Here is an 18,055-nt window from a genome sequence, read left to right on the forward strand (position 1 = left end):
TCGGTCGGCAGAGGAAGGAGTTGCTCGGTCGGCAGAGGAAGGAGTTGCTCGGTCGGCAGAGGAAGGAGTTGCTGGGTCGGCAGAGGAAGGAGTTGCTGGGTCGGCAGAGGAAGGAGTTGCTGGGTCGGCAGAGGAAGGAGTTGCTGGGTCGGCAGAGGAAGGAGTTGCTGGGTCGGCAGAGGAAGGAGTTGCTGGGTCGGCAGAGGAAGGAGTTGCTGGGTCGGCAGAGGAAGGAGTTGCTGGGTCGGCAGAGGAAGGAGTTGCTGGGTCGGCAGAGGAAGGAGTTGCTGGGTCGGCAGAGGAAGGAGTTGCTGGGTCGGCAGAGGAAGGAGTTGCTGGGTCGGCAGAGGAAGGAGTTGCTGGGTCGGCAGAGGAAGGAGTTGCTGGGTCGGCAGAGGAAGGAGTTGCTGGGTCGGCAGAGGAAGGAGTTGCTGGGTCGGCAGAGGAAGGAGTTGCTGGGTCGGCAGAGGAAGGAGTTGCTGGGTCGGCAGAGGAAGGAGTTGCTGGGTCGGCAGAGGAAGGAGTTGCTGGGTCGGCAGAGGAAGGAGTTGCTGGGTCGGCAGAGGAAGGAGTTGCTGGGTCGGCAGAGGAAGGAGTTGCTGGGTCGGCAGAGGAAGGAGTTGCTGGGTCGGCAGAGGAAGGAGTTGCTGGGTCGGCAGAGGAAGGAGTTGCTGGGTCGGCAGAGGAAGGAGTTGCTGGGTCGGCAGAGGAAGGAGTTGCTGGGTCGGCAGAGGAAGGAGTTGCTGGGTCGGCAGAGGAAGGAGTTGCTGGGTCGGCAGAGGAAGGAGTTGCTGGGTCGGCAGAGGAAGGAGTTGCTGGGTCGGCAGAGGAAGGAGTTGCTGGGTCGGCAGAGGAAGGAGTTGCTGGGTCGGCAGAGGAAGGAGTTGCTGGGTCGGCAGAGGAAGGAGTTGCTGGGTCGGCAGAGGAAGGAGTTGCTGGGTCGGCAGAGGAAGGAGTTGCTGGGTCGGCAGAGGAAGGAGTTGCTGGGTCGGCAGAGGAAGGAGTTGCTGGGTCGGCAGAGGAAGGAGTTGCTGGGTCGGCAGAGGAAGGAGTTGCTGGGTCGGCAGAGGAAGGAGTTGCTGGGTCGGCAGAGGAAGGAGTTGCTGGGTCGGCAGAGGAAGGAGTTGCTGGGTCGGCAGAGGAAGGAGTTGCTGGGTCGGCAGAGGAAGGAGTTGCTGGGTCGGCAGAGGAAGGAGTTGCTGGGTCGGCAGAGGAAGGAGTTGCTGGGTCGGCAGAGGAAGGAGTTGCTGGGTCGGCAGAGGAAGGAGTTGCTGGGTCGGCAGAGGAAGGAGTTGCTGGGTCGGCAGAGGAAGGAGTTGCTGGGTCGGCAGAGGAAGGAGTTGCTGGGTCGGCAGAGGAAGGAGTTGCTGGGTCGGCAGAGGAAGGAGTTGCTGGGTCGGCAGAGGAAGGAGTTGCTGGGTCGGCAGAGGAGTTGCTGGGTCGGCAGAGGAGTTGCTGGGTCGGCAGAGGAGTTGCTGGGTCGGCAGAGGAGTTGCTGGGTCGGCAGAGGAGTTGCTGGGTCGGCAGAGGAGTTGCTGGGTCGGCAGAGGAGTTGCTGGGTCGGCAGAGGAGTTGCTGGGTCGGCAGAGAAGTTGCTGGGTCGGCAGAGGAGTTGTCGGGTCGGCAGAGGAGTTGTCGGGTCGGCAGAGGAGTTGTCGGGTCGGCAGAGGAGTTGTCGGGTCGGCAGAGGAGTTGTCGGGTCGGCAGAGGAGTTGTCGGGTCGGCAGAGGAGTTGTCGGGTCGGCAGAGGAGTTGTCGGGTCGGCAGAGGAGTTGTCGGGTCGGCAGAGGAGTTGTCGGGTCGGCAGAGGAGTTGTCGGGTCGGCAGAGGAGTTGTCGGGTCGGCAGAGGAGTTGTCGGGTCGGCAGATTAGATTAGATTAGATTTACTTTCATTCCAATTGATCCGTAGTGAGGAGGTCCTCCAGGATGTGGAACATGTCAGAAAAACAACAATACATGACAAATATTTACAATTAAAACAAATAAGCTAATGTACCATTCCACAGGTCCCAAGTGGAATGATCGTCATTTTTTAATGAACACTAAGAGTAATTTTACAAATACTAATGCACTGAATTTAAAATAAAAAAGTTTTTTATTTATTTATAAGATAATACAACTACTGTAATACTTATTTACAATGAACACATTACTGCACTGAAATGGTGCAGAAGTTAGATTATACTAACACACACACACACACACACACACACACACACACACAAATTTTCAATGAACACATTACTGCACTGAAATTGTGCAGAAGTTATGTTGTACTTATATGCAAATCAGTTGGTTTTACTAAGAAATTCATCAATGGAGTAGAAGGAGTTGGCCACCAATAAATCCTTTAGGCTTCTCTTAAACTGAATTTCATTGGTTGTTAAGATTTTTATGGCTGCTGGCAAGTTATTGAAAATGTGTGTTCCTGAATAATGCACACCTTTTTGTACAAGGCTAAGTGACTTTAAATCCTTGTGAAGATTATTCTTATTTCTAGTATTGATTCCATGAATTGAGCTGTTGGTTTGAAAAAGTGATATATTTTTAATGACAAATTTCATTAAGGAATAAATATATTGGGAAGCAGTAGTTAGTATCCCTAGTTCCCTAAACAGGCTTCTGCAGGATGTTCTTGAGTTCACACCACATATAACTCTCACTGCACGTTTTTGTGCCCGGAAAACTTTAGCTTGGCTTGATGAATTACCCCAAAAAATAATCCCATATGACATTATGGAATGAAAGTAAGCATAGTATGCCAGCTTTTTCATTTTTATATACCCTATGTCTGACAAAATTCGCATTGCAAACAGAGATTTGTTAAGACGCTTCAGCAGTTCTGTGGTGTGCTCCTCCCAGTTGTCGGGTCGGCAGAGGAGTTGAGGCAGGAGGGAAAGGAGGGTGGGAGAGAATGTGGGACCGGGGACGATTGTGGATAGGGGACAGGGAAATGATAGGATTGCCTGCAGGGCCGGAGATCAATTATATCCGAATTGTAAATAGGATTATATTGCGGGGGGACTGATAGAGAGTACACTGACCTTGGAAGCCGATGGACTGGACGTCGATGGCGAAGTCCCCGAGCCACATACGCCCTCGGCGGTGCCTGAGCCCGCGCAGGAATTCTACGCCAGCCAGCCCGGGCTCGGGCTCCGGGGAGAGCAGCAGCAGGCGGCAGCGCACGCGCACGCCCGAGGGCTGCGCCGCCTCCAGCGCCGGCACAGCAGAGCCGTTGTACCGACCAGACAGCCCGCTGCGCCCGAACAGCTCGTCCAGCTGGACACACATATACAAGCACGTCGCACCCACATTACATCGCCATTGCGCCGTGAACGTGTACAAGAACACACAACTATCACCAGGCGTGTACCATTCTGTTGTCACTGGTCGAATGTGACCTTTCTCATGTTTTCCAGTGGCCGAATATCATAAATCTAAGTAAATGACTTTTATATACTGGGTGATCAAAAAGTCAATATAAATTTGAAAACTGAATAAATCACGGAATAATGTAGATAGAGAGGTACAAATTGACACACATACTTGGAATGACATGGGGATTTATTAGAACCAAAAAATACAAAAGTTCAAAAAATGTCCGACAGATGGCGCGTCATCTGATCAGAATAGCAATAATTAGCGTAACAAAGTAAGACAAAGCAAAGATGATGTTCTTTACAGGAAATGCTCAATATGTCCACCATCATTCCTCAACAATAGCTGTAGTCGAGGAATAATGTTGTGAACAGCACTGTAAATCATGCCCGGAGCTATGGTGAGACATTGGCGTCGGATGTTGTCTTTCAGCATCCATAGAGATGTCGGTCGATCACGATGCACTTGCGACTTCAGGTAACCCCAAAGCCAATAATCGCACGGACTGAGGTCTGGGGACCTGGGAGGCCAAGCATGACGAAAGTGGCGGCTGAGCACACGATCATCACCAAACGACGCGCGCAAGAGATCTTTCACGCGTCTAGCAATATGTGGTGGAGCGCCATCCTGCACAAACTTCGTACGTTCCAGCAGTTGTTTATCAGCCTGGCTGGGGATGATGCGATTCCGTAACATATCGGCGTACCTCTCACCCGTCACGGTAGCAGTTACAAAACCAGAATCACGCATTTCCTCGAAGAAAAAAGGCCCGATAACGGTAGATGTGGTAAATCCAACCCATACCGTGACTTTCTCGTCGTGCAATGGAGTTTCCACGACAGTTCTAGGATTTTCGGTATCCCAAATTCTGCAGTTGTGGGCGTTGACAGACCCTCGGAGCGTGAAATGAGCCGGCCGCGGTGGTCTAGCGGTTCTAGGCGCTCAGTCTGGAACCGCGCGACTGCTACGGTGGCAGGTTCGAATCCTGCCTCGGGCATGGATGTGTGTGGTGTCCTTAGTTTAGTTAGGTTTAAGTAGTTCTAAGTTCTAGGGGACTGATGACCACAGATGTTAAGTCCCATAGTGCTGAGAGCCATATTTTCGTGAAATGAGCTTCGTCGGTCCACAACACGTTACTCAACCAATCGTCATCTTACGCCATCTTTTGAAACGCACACACTGCAAATGCCCTCTGCTTCACTAAATCGCCAGGTAACAGTTCATGATGCCGATGGATTTTGTACGGATAGCATCGTAGGGTACGCCTAAGTGCCAACCAAACAGTAGTGTATGGAATGCCGGTGTGACGTGCGACTGCACGAGCGCTGACCTCCCCGTGCATAGACGAACCCGCTACAGTCTCTCTTTCTTACTGAACTGTCTCAGCAGCATTACGCCTTGTGCTCCATCGGCCACTATAGGGTCTATCGTCTAAACAACCCGTGGCTTCGAACTTCGAAATCATTCCCGCCACAGCTGCATTTGTCAACGGACCTTTACCTATTCGAATCCCCTTCCTATGGCGATAGGATCATAACGCTGAACTAGCACATTCCCCATTCTGATAATACAGCTTCACTAAAAGCGCCTTTTCAGGTAACGTCAACATGCTGCGACTGCTGGCTCATCTGATTCTCTCTCTCATTACAGCTCCTTTTATACACGATTGTCATGCGCAGTCACTGACATTTTGTTGTCCAGCGCCATCTGTCGGACTTTTTGCGAACTTTTTGTTTTTAGTTCTAATAAAACCCCATATCATTTTAAGCATGTGTGTTAATTATTACCTCTCTATCTACATTATTCCGTGGTTTATTAAATTTTCAAATTTACAATGACTTTTTGATCACCCGGTATAATGATGGTAAGAGCAGTAGTAGTGGTTGTTGTTGTTGTGGTGGTTGCACTTATTTTCGGCTCTTCAACTTCTGTTTTGATGTGGCATGCCGCTAGTTTCTCTCCTGTGCAACCTCAGATTAACACTTGCACCCAGCGTCGTCAATTTTATATTTCATACATTCCAGTCTGCCTTTCCCTATAATTTTTACCCTCATCAGTTCCCTCTCATACCACAGAATTTCTGCCGCAACATCTTGACACGTATCATCCCGTCCCTTCCTTTTAATGATTTTCATGAATCCCTCTTCTTGCTGATTCTGTCTGGAACCTCCTCATTCCTTATCTTAACAGTTCACCTAATTCTTCTGTAGCATCACATCTGAAACGCTGCGGTTCGCTCCTTTTCTGGTTTCCCTGCAGACTGTGATTCGCGTGCATACAATGCTGTGTTCCAAATGAACATTTACAAAAACATCTTCCTCAAATTAATTCCTAGGTTTGACACTAGTAGACTTTCGGTCCGGGAATCGCTGATCTCATTTCTGCTGTTCCCCATTACTACCTCAGCACTAATATCACGGAACTGCTAGCATTCCAGAGGAAGTATTCGTTGCAGCATACTAGTGCATGACCGTTTTCGACTTCGAATTGTCCATTTACGCAGTAAGAAGAGGCGTGATTAGTAGTGAACGAACACTGTGTTGGGGTCAGAGATAAAATTTGTGAATAAGATAAGGTAGTTTTTACACTAGATTCCATGGAAGACTGTGGTAAATTAATAATGGAAACGGCAGGAAATCAGCTAGTAAAATGGTTCAAATGGCTCTAAGCACTATGGGACGTAACGTCTGAGGTCATCAGTCCCCTAGAACTCAGAACTACTTAAACCTAACTAACCTAAGGAACCACACACATTCATGCCCGAGGCAGGATTCGAACCTGCGACCGTAGCGGTCGCGCAGTTCCAGACTGTAGCGACTAGAACCGCTCGGCCACACCGGCCGGCATCAGCTAGTAAAAAACATGTTTAAAGTAACATTATTTCATTTTGTTCACCGCTTTCCAAACATGTTAGGCTGCTACTACACCTTCTCAGAGGATCTGTCGCATTAGTGAAAAGCGAACATTGTAGCAGCGTGTGTTTCGTTTGAAGAGACAGTTTAATAACGTAAAACGACCACGAACAGCAACAAAACTGATGATGAAACATTAAATTGTACCGTGACGTGTAACAAAGAAGGCAGGAATCTACTCTATAAACCGTATGTGTTGCTGAAATAAAGATCCACTGACGATCTAGTGCCACGGAAACTTGTGTGGGAAATTGCTAACGGGGATAAACTGTTTTGTTCAAGGCAGAATCCTCAACTGTATTTATTGCTTTAGCAGTCTCGTACGAAAATAATGGTACTTTTCAGGAAAAGGTCGAATCACCAGCACTGCAGTACACCTCGTTTGATAAAATACTGAGAATACATTACAGCGCAATGCATCGGAAGCCTTGTGAGATGACACAGTCACTCGTGTAATCATGTATCCCTGTCTGAAATTGCGCACTGCTTGTTGATTTCTATTAGTATGAAGTAACAAGTAACCACGGCCACTGGTACTTATGTAACAAAGTCATTATTTGCTTTTTGTCGCTTCTCCGTCACAAGGTGTATTTTTAAACGGAAGTCTCACAATCTGTGCTACCGACAGTCATATGAAATCTACCTGCAATTGCACCATTTTTTCGATCCTGAGCGGAAACAAGTAAATTCTCAGGTACCGATAAAAAAAAATACACAGAACATCAGTGAGCGACAAACTCACGGAAAATACTTACGGTCCGAATAAGTAGAAGCCCGTTCGCTACCGTGTTCCTTTATGGTGAGACGGGCAGATGAGCGTTGGCGGCCTGTTCTCAAGAAGTGATGGCAGGATTAGGGCGATAAGGGGCCATTAATTCTAGAAGGGGCTGAAAACAGACGCGGCCCGGAAGACGAGGGCAATCAGTATGAAGACGGCAGCTCTGGGGGAAGGAGCAAGCGGAGGAGACGCATCAACAGACGATATCGCAGCCGCAGAGAGGGAGGGGGCAGAAAATGTACGTGGGGGAGGAACGAGGCGGGCATCAAACAAAGTACACAAAAGACGACGCCATGGCGCGCTCCGCAGTTTTAATTAAATTATTATTAAAATCTGATATGGCGCTGCGACGAGTGCGCGCGGCAGCTCAAAGCGGCAAACATCCAATGAAAATCGATGCCTCTTTGACGCCACTGACAGTCGCCTCACAGCGAAGCCCGTCAAAATCACGGCGGCCAAAGGCTACGGCAAAAACAGCGGCTGCGCAGCGTCTCCTAAGCTGTGTGACGTCTGCTGCTGAAGCCAAACCTCCATCCCCACTAACAGAAAGGCAAACGAGATTCCATTTGTCGACTCTCGGGGAGAGCCGGAATTTCGTCGAAGTTAAGGCGAATGTAGAATAGTGGGCACCACTGGACGCTGTGTCGAGAAAGGAAGCAGACTTTCGCCAGATGCTGCGACAGATTAATCTGTTATTGAACTGTCACTCTGGACGAATGTTCTTATCACTTTGTCTTATTTTCACACTGGGATGTTAAAAAAAAATGGTTCAAATGGCTCTGAGCACTATGGGACTCAACATCTGAGGTCATCAGTCACCTAGAACTTAGAACTACTTAAACCTAACTAACCTAAGGACATCACACACACATCCATGCCCGAGGCAGGATTCGAACCTGCGACCGTAGCAGTCACGCGGTTCCAAACTGAAGCGCCTAGAACCGCACGGCCACACCGGGCGGCCTGTGATGTTAAAAAGATCATAGAGATTTAGTAACTTCTTGATTTTTACTGTTATTATCGAAGAGATTATTAGTTTCATGACATACTCTAGAGACGTACTGCAAATCGGTAAGTCTTTTTTAAAGTTCTATTTTTGTGCAGGTCCACACCGCCAACGAGTTTTGAGGACGAAAACGTGATCCAGGTAGGAAGTATAATTGTTTTGTTACGTATGTTATTGGCCAATTTCGACCTGGCAGTTTAAGATACGTCCTTTAAAGTGACCGAAGGCCGAAATTGGCCAGTCGCGTAGACTATAAAAGAGATAATGCAATCTACCTGGACCGTGTTTTCATTCTCAAAAATGCAGTACGTCTCCCAGGAGGAGAGTAAAATGTTTCCCAACTTCTCCTCCTCCTCCTCCTCCTCCTCCTCCTCCTCCTTCTTCTTCTTCTTCTTCTTCTTCTTCTTCTTCTTCTTCGCAGAAAGAAAGCTTCTAGTTTAGCCTCCTGCAGACGCCAAGGTAATCTGATACGGAGAACTAATTCTGGTGGAATAGGATGAGCGAGGAATCCGGCTGCGGCTGCTCTATCCGACGCATTCACCTCAAGTCACTTAGCGAAAGAACACCAAACCTAAGGCAGCGTGGCGAGGCTGGGATTCCAGTCCCGCTACTCTGCTTTAACCATTACGTCATCCCTTTCGGTGATATATGGCTGAAGTCCGAACATTAACAGTTAATTGGCTCACTTTTTAACTGGACATGGCCCTTATCCCACGCACTTGCAGTGTATGTCGCTTTCATAAAGAAGTCGTTGCACATGGGGGGAACTGGTTCCGCAGAACACTTTCTTTTGAAATGCGTTAGATACACGCGTTTACGTGATAACACAGAACACACAGCGGAAGCAAACACTACACGATGCACTGAGGAATCAAGATACAGAGTTGAACGCGATCGTCAACAAATTCTCAAAAGCAGAACGTGACATATACAATATAGAAGGCACAGAACACGAAGACAGGCCGACAGAGATAGCTCAAGTAGCTCCAGTACTGACGCTGAAACGAGTGACAGTGACAACACTGTCATAACACACACAAAACATACATAACATAAAACATGTAGAACAGTCACAACTAGTCACGTGAACATTACTCAAAGATTGAAATTTGTGTCTTATTATGGATGAATCTAAGTAAAAGTAATTAGAGCAGTCCGTGGATAGATGTTGTTCTAAAATCCACGTCAAACCTGCACCCCACATTGTTAAGTAGTTACATAAATGAACACGTCATTGTAAATGTAATAAAATGAATAATACAAATTTAATACAAGGCAAGCAAGTAAACTCACAACACAAAAGAACAGGTCATACATATTCCGCAATTATACAAAAATAATGGGTCCACTGTTCAAAAAAGTCTAGTTTTATTCTACAAAAATGTTTTTACATGATTAATAACAGGTTAGTCGTGGCTTGTTATTCGTCCTACAGCTATGCAGGAACAGTATATAACTTAGATTACTTTGAGGCTGGATACTGTTCCAAAGCTACGCAGAATTTGTTTACTAACTAGCGTTGTGTTAGTAGTAGTAGTAGTAGTAGTAGTAGTAATGTAACCTAACAAACATAAACTCACACAGCACTAACACACAACACCGACATAGATCAGATCCGCGTGGACTGAACAAATCGAATTTTTCCGAAGAGACGTTTATGTGGATAATGCTAAAAAGGATAGCATCACATGTGGACGCTGGACTTTTACGTTCAATACCCTAGGTGGGTCCTGTGTGGCCGCACTTGGTAATTGAGTAGCCATAGCTCACGTTTCCTCATGTACGGCAGGCACGTCTGAAAGACAGGAATGCCACGCTAATTCGTTGCCTACACGTCGGTGCTTACGCATTCGCATCGGAGTCACGATACGTGGCATATGATCTGTAGCAACGCCCTCAAACGGAAACTTTTCGATCGCCCGTTACAAACACAGGGTGATTATAATTGAAGTTAAGCTTTCAAACCGCTGTGGAAGTAGCACCACTGGTCAGAATGACGTCAAATTGTAACGGAATATTATCGGAGAAGGGGGAAAACCTATGGCAGAAGAAAAATTAGTTACAAAAGGTAGCAATAGATGGCGCTGTAAGCATCATAATTTAATGGTTGTCGACTACGAATGACGAATGAACGATACAACATGCCTAAGGCGTGCGTTTGACGTTAAACACATTGTACAACTCAGTGCGCATGGGTGTACAGGTGTGGTAGTTGCGTAAGCCCATCCACCACGGCAAGGTTATATCACATCGGATGTGCAAAATCGGTTTTTATTTGTTCTGAGGCCAAAAACCGCATAAAAAAAGATCAATCAAAATCAAATCGGATTATTAATTTCCGTGTGACTGGCGCAAAACATGTTCAATATGCTGTCCACCGTTTTCTGCAACAAGTTAAAATCGAGAGACAGCATGTTCCACAACTGATCGAAGTGTTTCCGGGGTCACGTTCAGAATGTGTTGCGCAATGCGTGCCTCCAATGGAGCTAAGTTTGCAATCGGAACACTGAACAAGACATCTTTCACATAGCCCAACAGCCGGAACTCACATGGGTTAAGATTAGGTGATCGGAACGGCCAGGCTGTAGGGAAATGGCGGCTGATAATTCTAGCATTTCCGAAATGCGCGGAGGTGCGCCATCTTGCATAAAAATGATCCCATCCACACATCCACGCTGTTGAAGAGCTGGAATGACGTGGATGCGCAAAAGATATTTAGCGATTACCAATTACGGTATAGGTAACAGGAACGGAAGCACTTGTCTCTTCGAAAAAATATGGGCCTATGATAAATGACGTCGTAAACCCCCACCAGACAGTGACCTTTTCAGGATACTGGTTGGTTTGTGTGTGGATTTTCCGTTGCCCATATTCGACAATTCTGTGTATTGACATATCCTGTCAAACGGAAGTGGGTTTCATCTGTCCACAAAATCTTCCGCGGCCAATCATTGTCCACTTCCATGCGAGCAAGAAATTCTAAGACAAAGGTCTCTCTTTCTGGCAGGTCAATAGGAAGCAACTCGTGCACCTGGGTAATTTTGAATGGATAGAAAAGAAGAGCGTTTCGTGGGATTTTACGCACCGTGCTCACGGGTATGTCCAATGTTCGGGCAAGTCTCCACGCACTACACGTTTGCACACCTCCACTCGTCGTCTCCTGCATTACTGTGTCCACTGCTTCCAATTCGTTTCTCCTTCTACCAAGTTGAACACCAAAAGAGCCCGTGTTTTCGAATCTGCGAATCATTTTTTTCAGACCCACGGCAGTCATCGTACCAACGGCTTTTTTCAAACCCTTCAGTGTCCGGAACTTCTGCACAGCGACGTGTGCAGAGTCATCATTCTTGTAACACAGCTTTACAAACAGAGCGTGATCATACACTGAGACGGTCATGGTAAACGTCGCAGACGCGAAAAGAGGAAAAGCCGTGTACCCGGCGTGTTTATAACAACTTCAATGTGTCGTGCGCATGACAGGCGTTTTCATATATATATATTCTGACACATAGAGCGCCATCTATTGATCAATTTTCACACTATTTTTTTCTTCTGCCATAAGTTTTTCCCCTTCTCCGATAATATTCCGTTTCAATTAGACGTCATTCTGACCAGTGGTGTTAATTATCCAGCGTTTTGAAAGTTTAATTATAACCACCCTGTGTAGTATATATACAGAAACATTGGGGGATAGAAAAAGATACTGGATAGGGATATTTGTTATCTCCACTTCGTTTCAATTTGTATGTTGAGAACTGCTGGTCTAACAGATATGGATACTGGAATTCAAGGGAGGGGGGAGGGGGAGTGGGGGGAGGGGGGCTGGAGGTGCGTATTTAACTAACAACTTTAGATATGCGGATGACAGCGAGCACTGAAGGAGATATTAAAAGCAGGCCGAAAAAGAAACCGAAAAGAAAGTCAAAACTGACCTATGGCGAAATTTCGAAATTTTTAGAAAACAAAATTTCTGACAGCAGGAACGAAGACTAATCCGATGATATGCGGAAATAACACCGAGGAAGGTGATAAGTATATGTTTGTAGGATCTACGATGGAAAAACCAGCTCCTGCACTAAGGAAATAAGAGAAAGGGTACAGCTTGGTCGCGATCGGGGAAGCGAGGCGTTTGCCGCGGGGAGTAGAGAGCTGGGGCCGGTGGTACGTGAACTGTGAATGAAGCCCGACCAACAGGCATTCAATGCATTGATCAAAAAATGATAGTGCATTGAGAATGGCTAGTTTCTAGCTGAAATTTAGATCTACCAATAAAATTTCAAAAGGACGACTGATAGCTGAAATCTATTATTTACAAGGTTTGTTTTCGTTAGTATAGGAAACTAACCCTGTTATGAACTGATCATCTTTTGGTTTAGTGGTTTATTTAATGCGGTATTCCCCCCCCCCCCCCTTTTTTCTTTTAACGTCAGGGGCTTTTGTTGAGCAGTGTATATACAGTCTGTGGTTGAAAAGATAACATTTGGCCCTAATTTGACATTAGAGGTTTCCAATGTTACGACCTCCTCTATAAAGAGTTATCATTTGATAGAAGGTCCTGTTTCATTTTTTAACTGTTGCTGGTCTCCAAACTATTGTTAGCTTTTTGATTTAACTGCTCTTGATTTTGTTACCTGATATTTAATGTATTGGTTACTGATGTCAGAAATTTTTTCCGACGTATGCATAGTGTTTGTTTTTAAAATTGTAATAAAACTTGTCAAATGGTGAATGAAGTGCACTTAAAACACTGCCCCCAGTCCTTTCACGTGTTTGATTTTGGTTAAGCCGCAATCTCAATAGTTTACAGAAAGGATTCTCTCACTACCGGCCAAAGTAAAAAATGGCTGAAACTGTGATCTTCCCCATAATTTTGTTCGGTTGTTGACGATGAAAAATTTAGAGCACAAGAAAACTGACTCTTCTAAAGTCTTGGTTTGGAGAAGGATGTAATTCCGAAAAAAAAGGAAAAAATATGTTTGGAAGTCAAAATACTGCAGAAGGTACTTTCGAACATATCATGACAGCAGAAGACCCATTATAAAAAGCTATAATGCTCAGAAGAACTGAAGGTGAGACACATTGAGCGAAATCAAGGAGAAGGTGGTAAGACGCGGTGTCTAAGAAAGGCCAGAATGACCCTGGAAGATCTGATGACCAAAACAACGTCCAGGAGTTCATGGAGGACATCGCACATCGTTTCGAGAGGAGTCGGAGCCGACTCGCTGGAAAAACATCTACACAGTGCTCCTGCTAGCGCGTGGACCGCCCAGTCACTCACCTGACGACAGATCTGCATGGAGAGCTGCGAGAAGTCGTCCGAGCCCGGGTCGGCCAGCTCCGGAACGAACTCCTCGTTGGTGATCCTGAACTCGCCCGCTACCACGCTCACGCCCTCGCCTGCAAACACAGGACGCACCACGTAACACCTGACACCACTACATACGTATAAAACTGCTCTAGCGTGAAAAAAAGCTGTTGCGAACAAGAAAAACATCATTCAGGTGAAATAATTCAAAAAAATGGTTCAAATGGCTCTGAGCACTATGGGACTCAACTTCTTAGGTCATAAGTCCCCTAGAACTTAGAACTACTTAAACCTAACTAATCTAAGGACATCACACACACCCATGCCCGAGGCAGGATTCGAACCTGCGACCGTAGCAGTCCCGCGGTTCCGGACTGCAGCGCCAGAACCGCTAGACCACCGCGGCCGGCTGAAATAATTCTTTGTGCTTCCAAGTCTTATTATTAGTCTGCGCAACACAAATGATCACCCTTTCGAAATCTCGTTGTTTCTCGTTGCGACGCAGAAGCTTGAAACTGAGCTCAAAGATGCCTACAACATTCCTCTGTAATGGTGCAATAGCGTTGCGCTTTGTGACGTCATCCTAGGGTTTGGCGACGCTCCCCACAGCAACGTATCGGCCAGAGCTCATAAGTTCATGGAAACTGTGCGGTGGGTTAATGATGTCACATTGGCACCAAATTTCATCACAATTCTGCCCAACGCAACTGAGGACGTGTCACACGATGAGAAAGTCGTCGCTCCTCCACTTATCCACATTTCACCCCTTCTTTTCACGCCTCTCCTATGGAGAGAAATGTAATGTATTGGGAATACATAGAAAGAAGGATCCTTTATTGTATGATTATATGATAGCGGAACAAACACTGGTAGCAGTTACTTCTGTAAAATATCTGGGAGTATGCGTGCGGAACGATTTGAAGTGGAATGATCATATAAAATTAATTGTCGGTAAGGCGGGTACCAGGTTGAGATTCATTGGGAGAGTCCTTAGAAAATGTAGTCCATCAACAAAGGAGGTGGCTTACAAAACACTCGTTCGACCTATACTTGAGTATTGCTCAACAGTGTGGGATCCGTACCAGATCGGGTTGACGGAGGAGATAGAGAAGATCCAAAGAAGAGCGGCGCGTTTTGTCACAGGGTTATTTGGTAACCGTGATAGCGTTACGGAGATGTTTAGCAAACTCAAGTGGCAGACTCTGCAAGAGTGTCGCTCTGCATCGCGGTGTAGCTTGCTCGCCAGGTTTCGAGAGGGTGCGTTTCTGGATGAGGTATCGAATATATTGCTTCCCCCTACTTATACCTCCCGAGGAGATCACGAATGTAAAATTAGAGAGATTAGAGCGCGCACGGAGGCTTTCAGACAGTCGTTCTTCCCGCGAACCATACGCGACTGGAACAGAAAAGGGAGGTAATGACAGTGGCACGTAAAGTGCCCTCCGCCACACACCGTTGGGTGGCTTGCGGAGTATAAATGTAGATGTAGAGGCTAGAACTGCGACGCCCTCGAGGTATTCTTATGGGTGGCCGAGGGAAACATTTTGAGACACACCGATTCAACGCATGTGCCAATGACGCACCCCACTCTGACCACGCCACAGGGGCACGCGAAACAGGAGGGATGATAAAGTCTAAGCACCTTTTGTTGCTTCGGATCGTTGAATCATCAGAGACGTGTCATCAGCGTCAAAAATTGTCAAGAACGTCGTGGTGTTGCTTATCGCACTGCGATCTGTCGTTTTCGACAGCGAAACGAATGGGTAGCAACTCCTTGAGGTAAAGGGGGTGGTTTCCTTGAAGCCATTTACACCACACCATAGAGACCTAGTGTCAATTCTGGGTGGCAGTGTGTCTCAAAATGTTTTCCTCAGCCACCCATAAGAAATCCACGTGATTTCAATACTGGCCATCACGGTTCTGACCTAAATCACAGAGACGTCAAAAGAAGGGGTGAAATGTGGGCAAGAGAGGGTGCGACACTTCCACGGTGGTTCTGGGCAGAACTGTGGTAAAATTTGGTGCCAATGTGACACAATTAACCTACCTTACACATCACATGAACTACCGAGCTCTGGTTTTTTTTTTTCGCATGTGTTGACACCTCGCAGTTTTGAAGCGTCGTCTAGCCCTAGGGTGACGTCGCAGGGAATCACGATGTTGCACCAATACAGTTCAGGCGCCTTTCAGTAAAATTTCAAACATTTATGTCACAAGGGGAAACAATTACGAGGTTTCGAAAAAGTGATTCTCTAATTGTGCTGCACAGTTTAGTTGCAAACATAAGAAAACTCAGAAAAGTAAAATGAAGAGTCTTACATACATGCAATGAAAAATTTATTATTCAGTTTTATTATAGTTGGTTCAAATGGCTCTGAGCACTATGGGACTTACCATCTGTGGTCATCAGTCCCCTAGAACTTAGAACTACTTAAACCTAACTAACCTAAGGACATCACACACATCCATGCCCGGGGCAGGATTCGAACCTGCGACCGTAGCAGTCGCGCGGTTCCGGATTGAGCGCCTAGAACCGCTCGGCCACCACGGCCGGCAGTATAGTTAGTGCATATATCACATTTTAGTGAGTAGGGCAGCACACGCTCTTTCGAGTTGGAGACTGTTACAGAAGAAAGTAGTCATTTATTTTAAATCTGTGTTCCCTACATACCGGATTGTTATAAATAATCTTAGGTGTTCAGAGTGCTGCAGCGTGGGCTGTATATATCGCAGAAAGCTGAACATCGTAGGTGTGTTCATTAACCGGTGGGCTCGCGGAGTATGCTGAAAAAAAATTAATTGTTCTGCTTTTCGCCACCAGGTGAAAATATGGCACTAAAGCTGCCAGAAAGTAGCGTGTGCGGACGAAAAGGGGATGAACGATGAAACACATGATAACGGGGTTTCTGGCATGTTTATTAGAATGTGATCACAAGTTACAGCGTGTTCTCTATTTTTTCTCGACTCAGCAACATGCTGTATCCGTAACACGGCTTGGCGACAGTTGCTCGCAGTATGTTCGGTGTAATTAGATCGAGATGTCGTATGCTTTCCTTCAGCTCAGGAAGAGTTCGAGTACACCCCTGATAGAAGTTTGGAAGGTAGGAGACGATGTTCTGGCGGAACTGAAGTTGTGAAGACGGGTCGTGAGTCGTGCTTGGGTTAGCTCAGATGGAAGAGCACTTTCCCGCGAAAGGCAAAGGTCCCGTGTTCGAGTCTCGGTCCGGCACACTATTTTAATTTTCCAGGAAGTTTCATCCCTGATAGAGAGTATTTTTCAGAAATCCCCATAAACAGAAGTCACATGGATTTAGATCGGGGGATATGGAAGGCCATACATTTCGAAATTGTCTAGAGATGATGCGGTCGTTACCACAGGTTTCTCGAAGCAAGTGTTGCATCTGGCAACCGACAAGTCGTGTCGCTCCGTCTTGCATGAATACAGTGGTATGAACATATCTGCGTCCTAGGAAAGCTGCAATCAAGTATTATACAAGGATGTCCTTATAAACGTGCATTTATCAGTGTACAGGCCCGCGAGATGCTATCTCTTCGACACTGTCCCGAAGAAAAACGGACGGAGAACGAAGGAGCTTGTGAAACCGTACCACACAGTCACATATACTGAGTGCAAAGAATGTTCCTGCACAGCATGTGGCGAAGTAGAACACCAAATTGAGACAGTTCTGTGCATTCACGGAACCGTGCGGTGTAAAATGTGCCCCGTTCGCCTAAAAAATATATACTGGCCACATGTCATCCATTTACAGGCGCACCATAAATCGAACGGGAAAGTCACGGCGTTGTAGCCTACGCTGGGGCTTCATTTTGTGCACATTCTGAGTCTTGTCTGGATACCAGAGTAAAACGGCCACAAACTCTTTTGAACAGGTAACCAGGGGAGAAACAGTTCTCCTAACACAGCTCGAGCACTGGCCGCAGAATTTATGGCAAGTGCTCTACACAACCGGCTATACCTGCAACAATTTCGCTAACGACTGCTATTTGAATGGGTCGCCTTCTCCTCCTTGCTGCACACTAATTCACCTCTTTCTTCAATTTCTTTATGATATTCTTTAGCCCATTTATAGACATGGTGCTTCTTCGCCGCCGTTTCTGTCGGCGATATTCCCACAACGCAGCTCTGCTACTGCTGCCGTTCTGATAAAACAATTTTAACAGTAGTTCACAATTTTTCCTTCTCAAAAGCCATTGCGTTTCGCATGTAAAACTTCAATAATATTAACCTATTAGGCCAAACGTCAACTCGCAAAAGAAATCAACACTTGTTGTCAAGCGACAAACATGTGATTATGATATAAAGGAATTATAAACATTGACTGCGAGTGGGCACTGATTGAAATCAATGGAGAAAACTAAACTTTGTGCTGGAGAGGGAATTCGAATCTAGATCTCCTGCTTACTAAGCAGATGCTGTGGCCACTTTTTTTTCCCTCTCTCTTCCATTTTGCTCGTTATACTTGGTCGTAGCGGACGTCACATGACATCCGTTGAACTTCGTTGTTGATTCTTTCACTCAGTTCTTTTTTTATTATGGAGACCAGCCCGTTCTCTGACCGAACACGCTGAGCTACCGTGCCGGCGAAACCACTAAACCATTCTGACACAGCGGTCATTCCAACTTCACGGACTACCCAAGCACGCCCCTCGCCAG

At 46.4% G+C, this 18,055-nt stretch overlaps 1 protein-coding gene across 1 annotated transcript in view; it reads right to left on the reverse strand.

The window, feature by feature from the left end:
* LOC126261115 (low-density lipoprotein receptor-related protein 8-like) overlaps positions 1-18,055 on the reverse strand; it is a 248,854-nt gene that overhangs the window by 82,446 nt on the left and 148,353 nt on the right. The window contains exons 4-5 of the mRNA XM_049958510.1: positions 13,354-13,472; positions 3,046-3,280 (exon numbers count right to left, since the gene is read on the reverse strand). Coding sequence (XP_049814467.1) covers positions 3,046-3,280; positions 13,354-13,472 — 354 coding nt within the window. The remainder of the gene's footprint in view (positions 1-3,045; positions 3,281-13,353; positions 13,473-18,055) is intronic.

Source organism: Schistocerca nitens, chromosome 1 (assembly GCF_023898315.1).
Source record: "Schistocerca nitens isolate TAMUIC-IGC-003100 chromosome 1, iqSchNite1.1, whole genome shotgun sequence".
NCBI lineage: Eukaryota > Metazoa > Arthropoda > Insecta > Orthoptera > Acrididae > Schistocerca > Schistocerca nitens.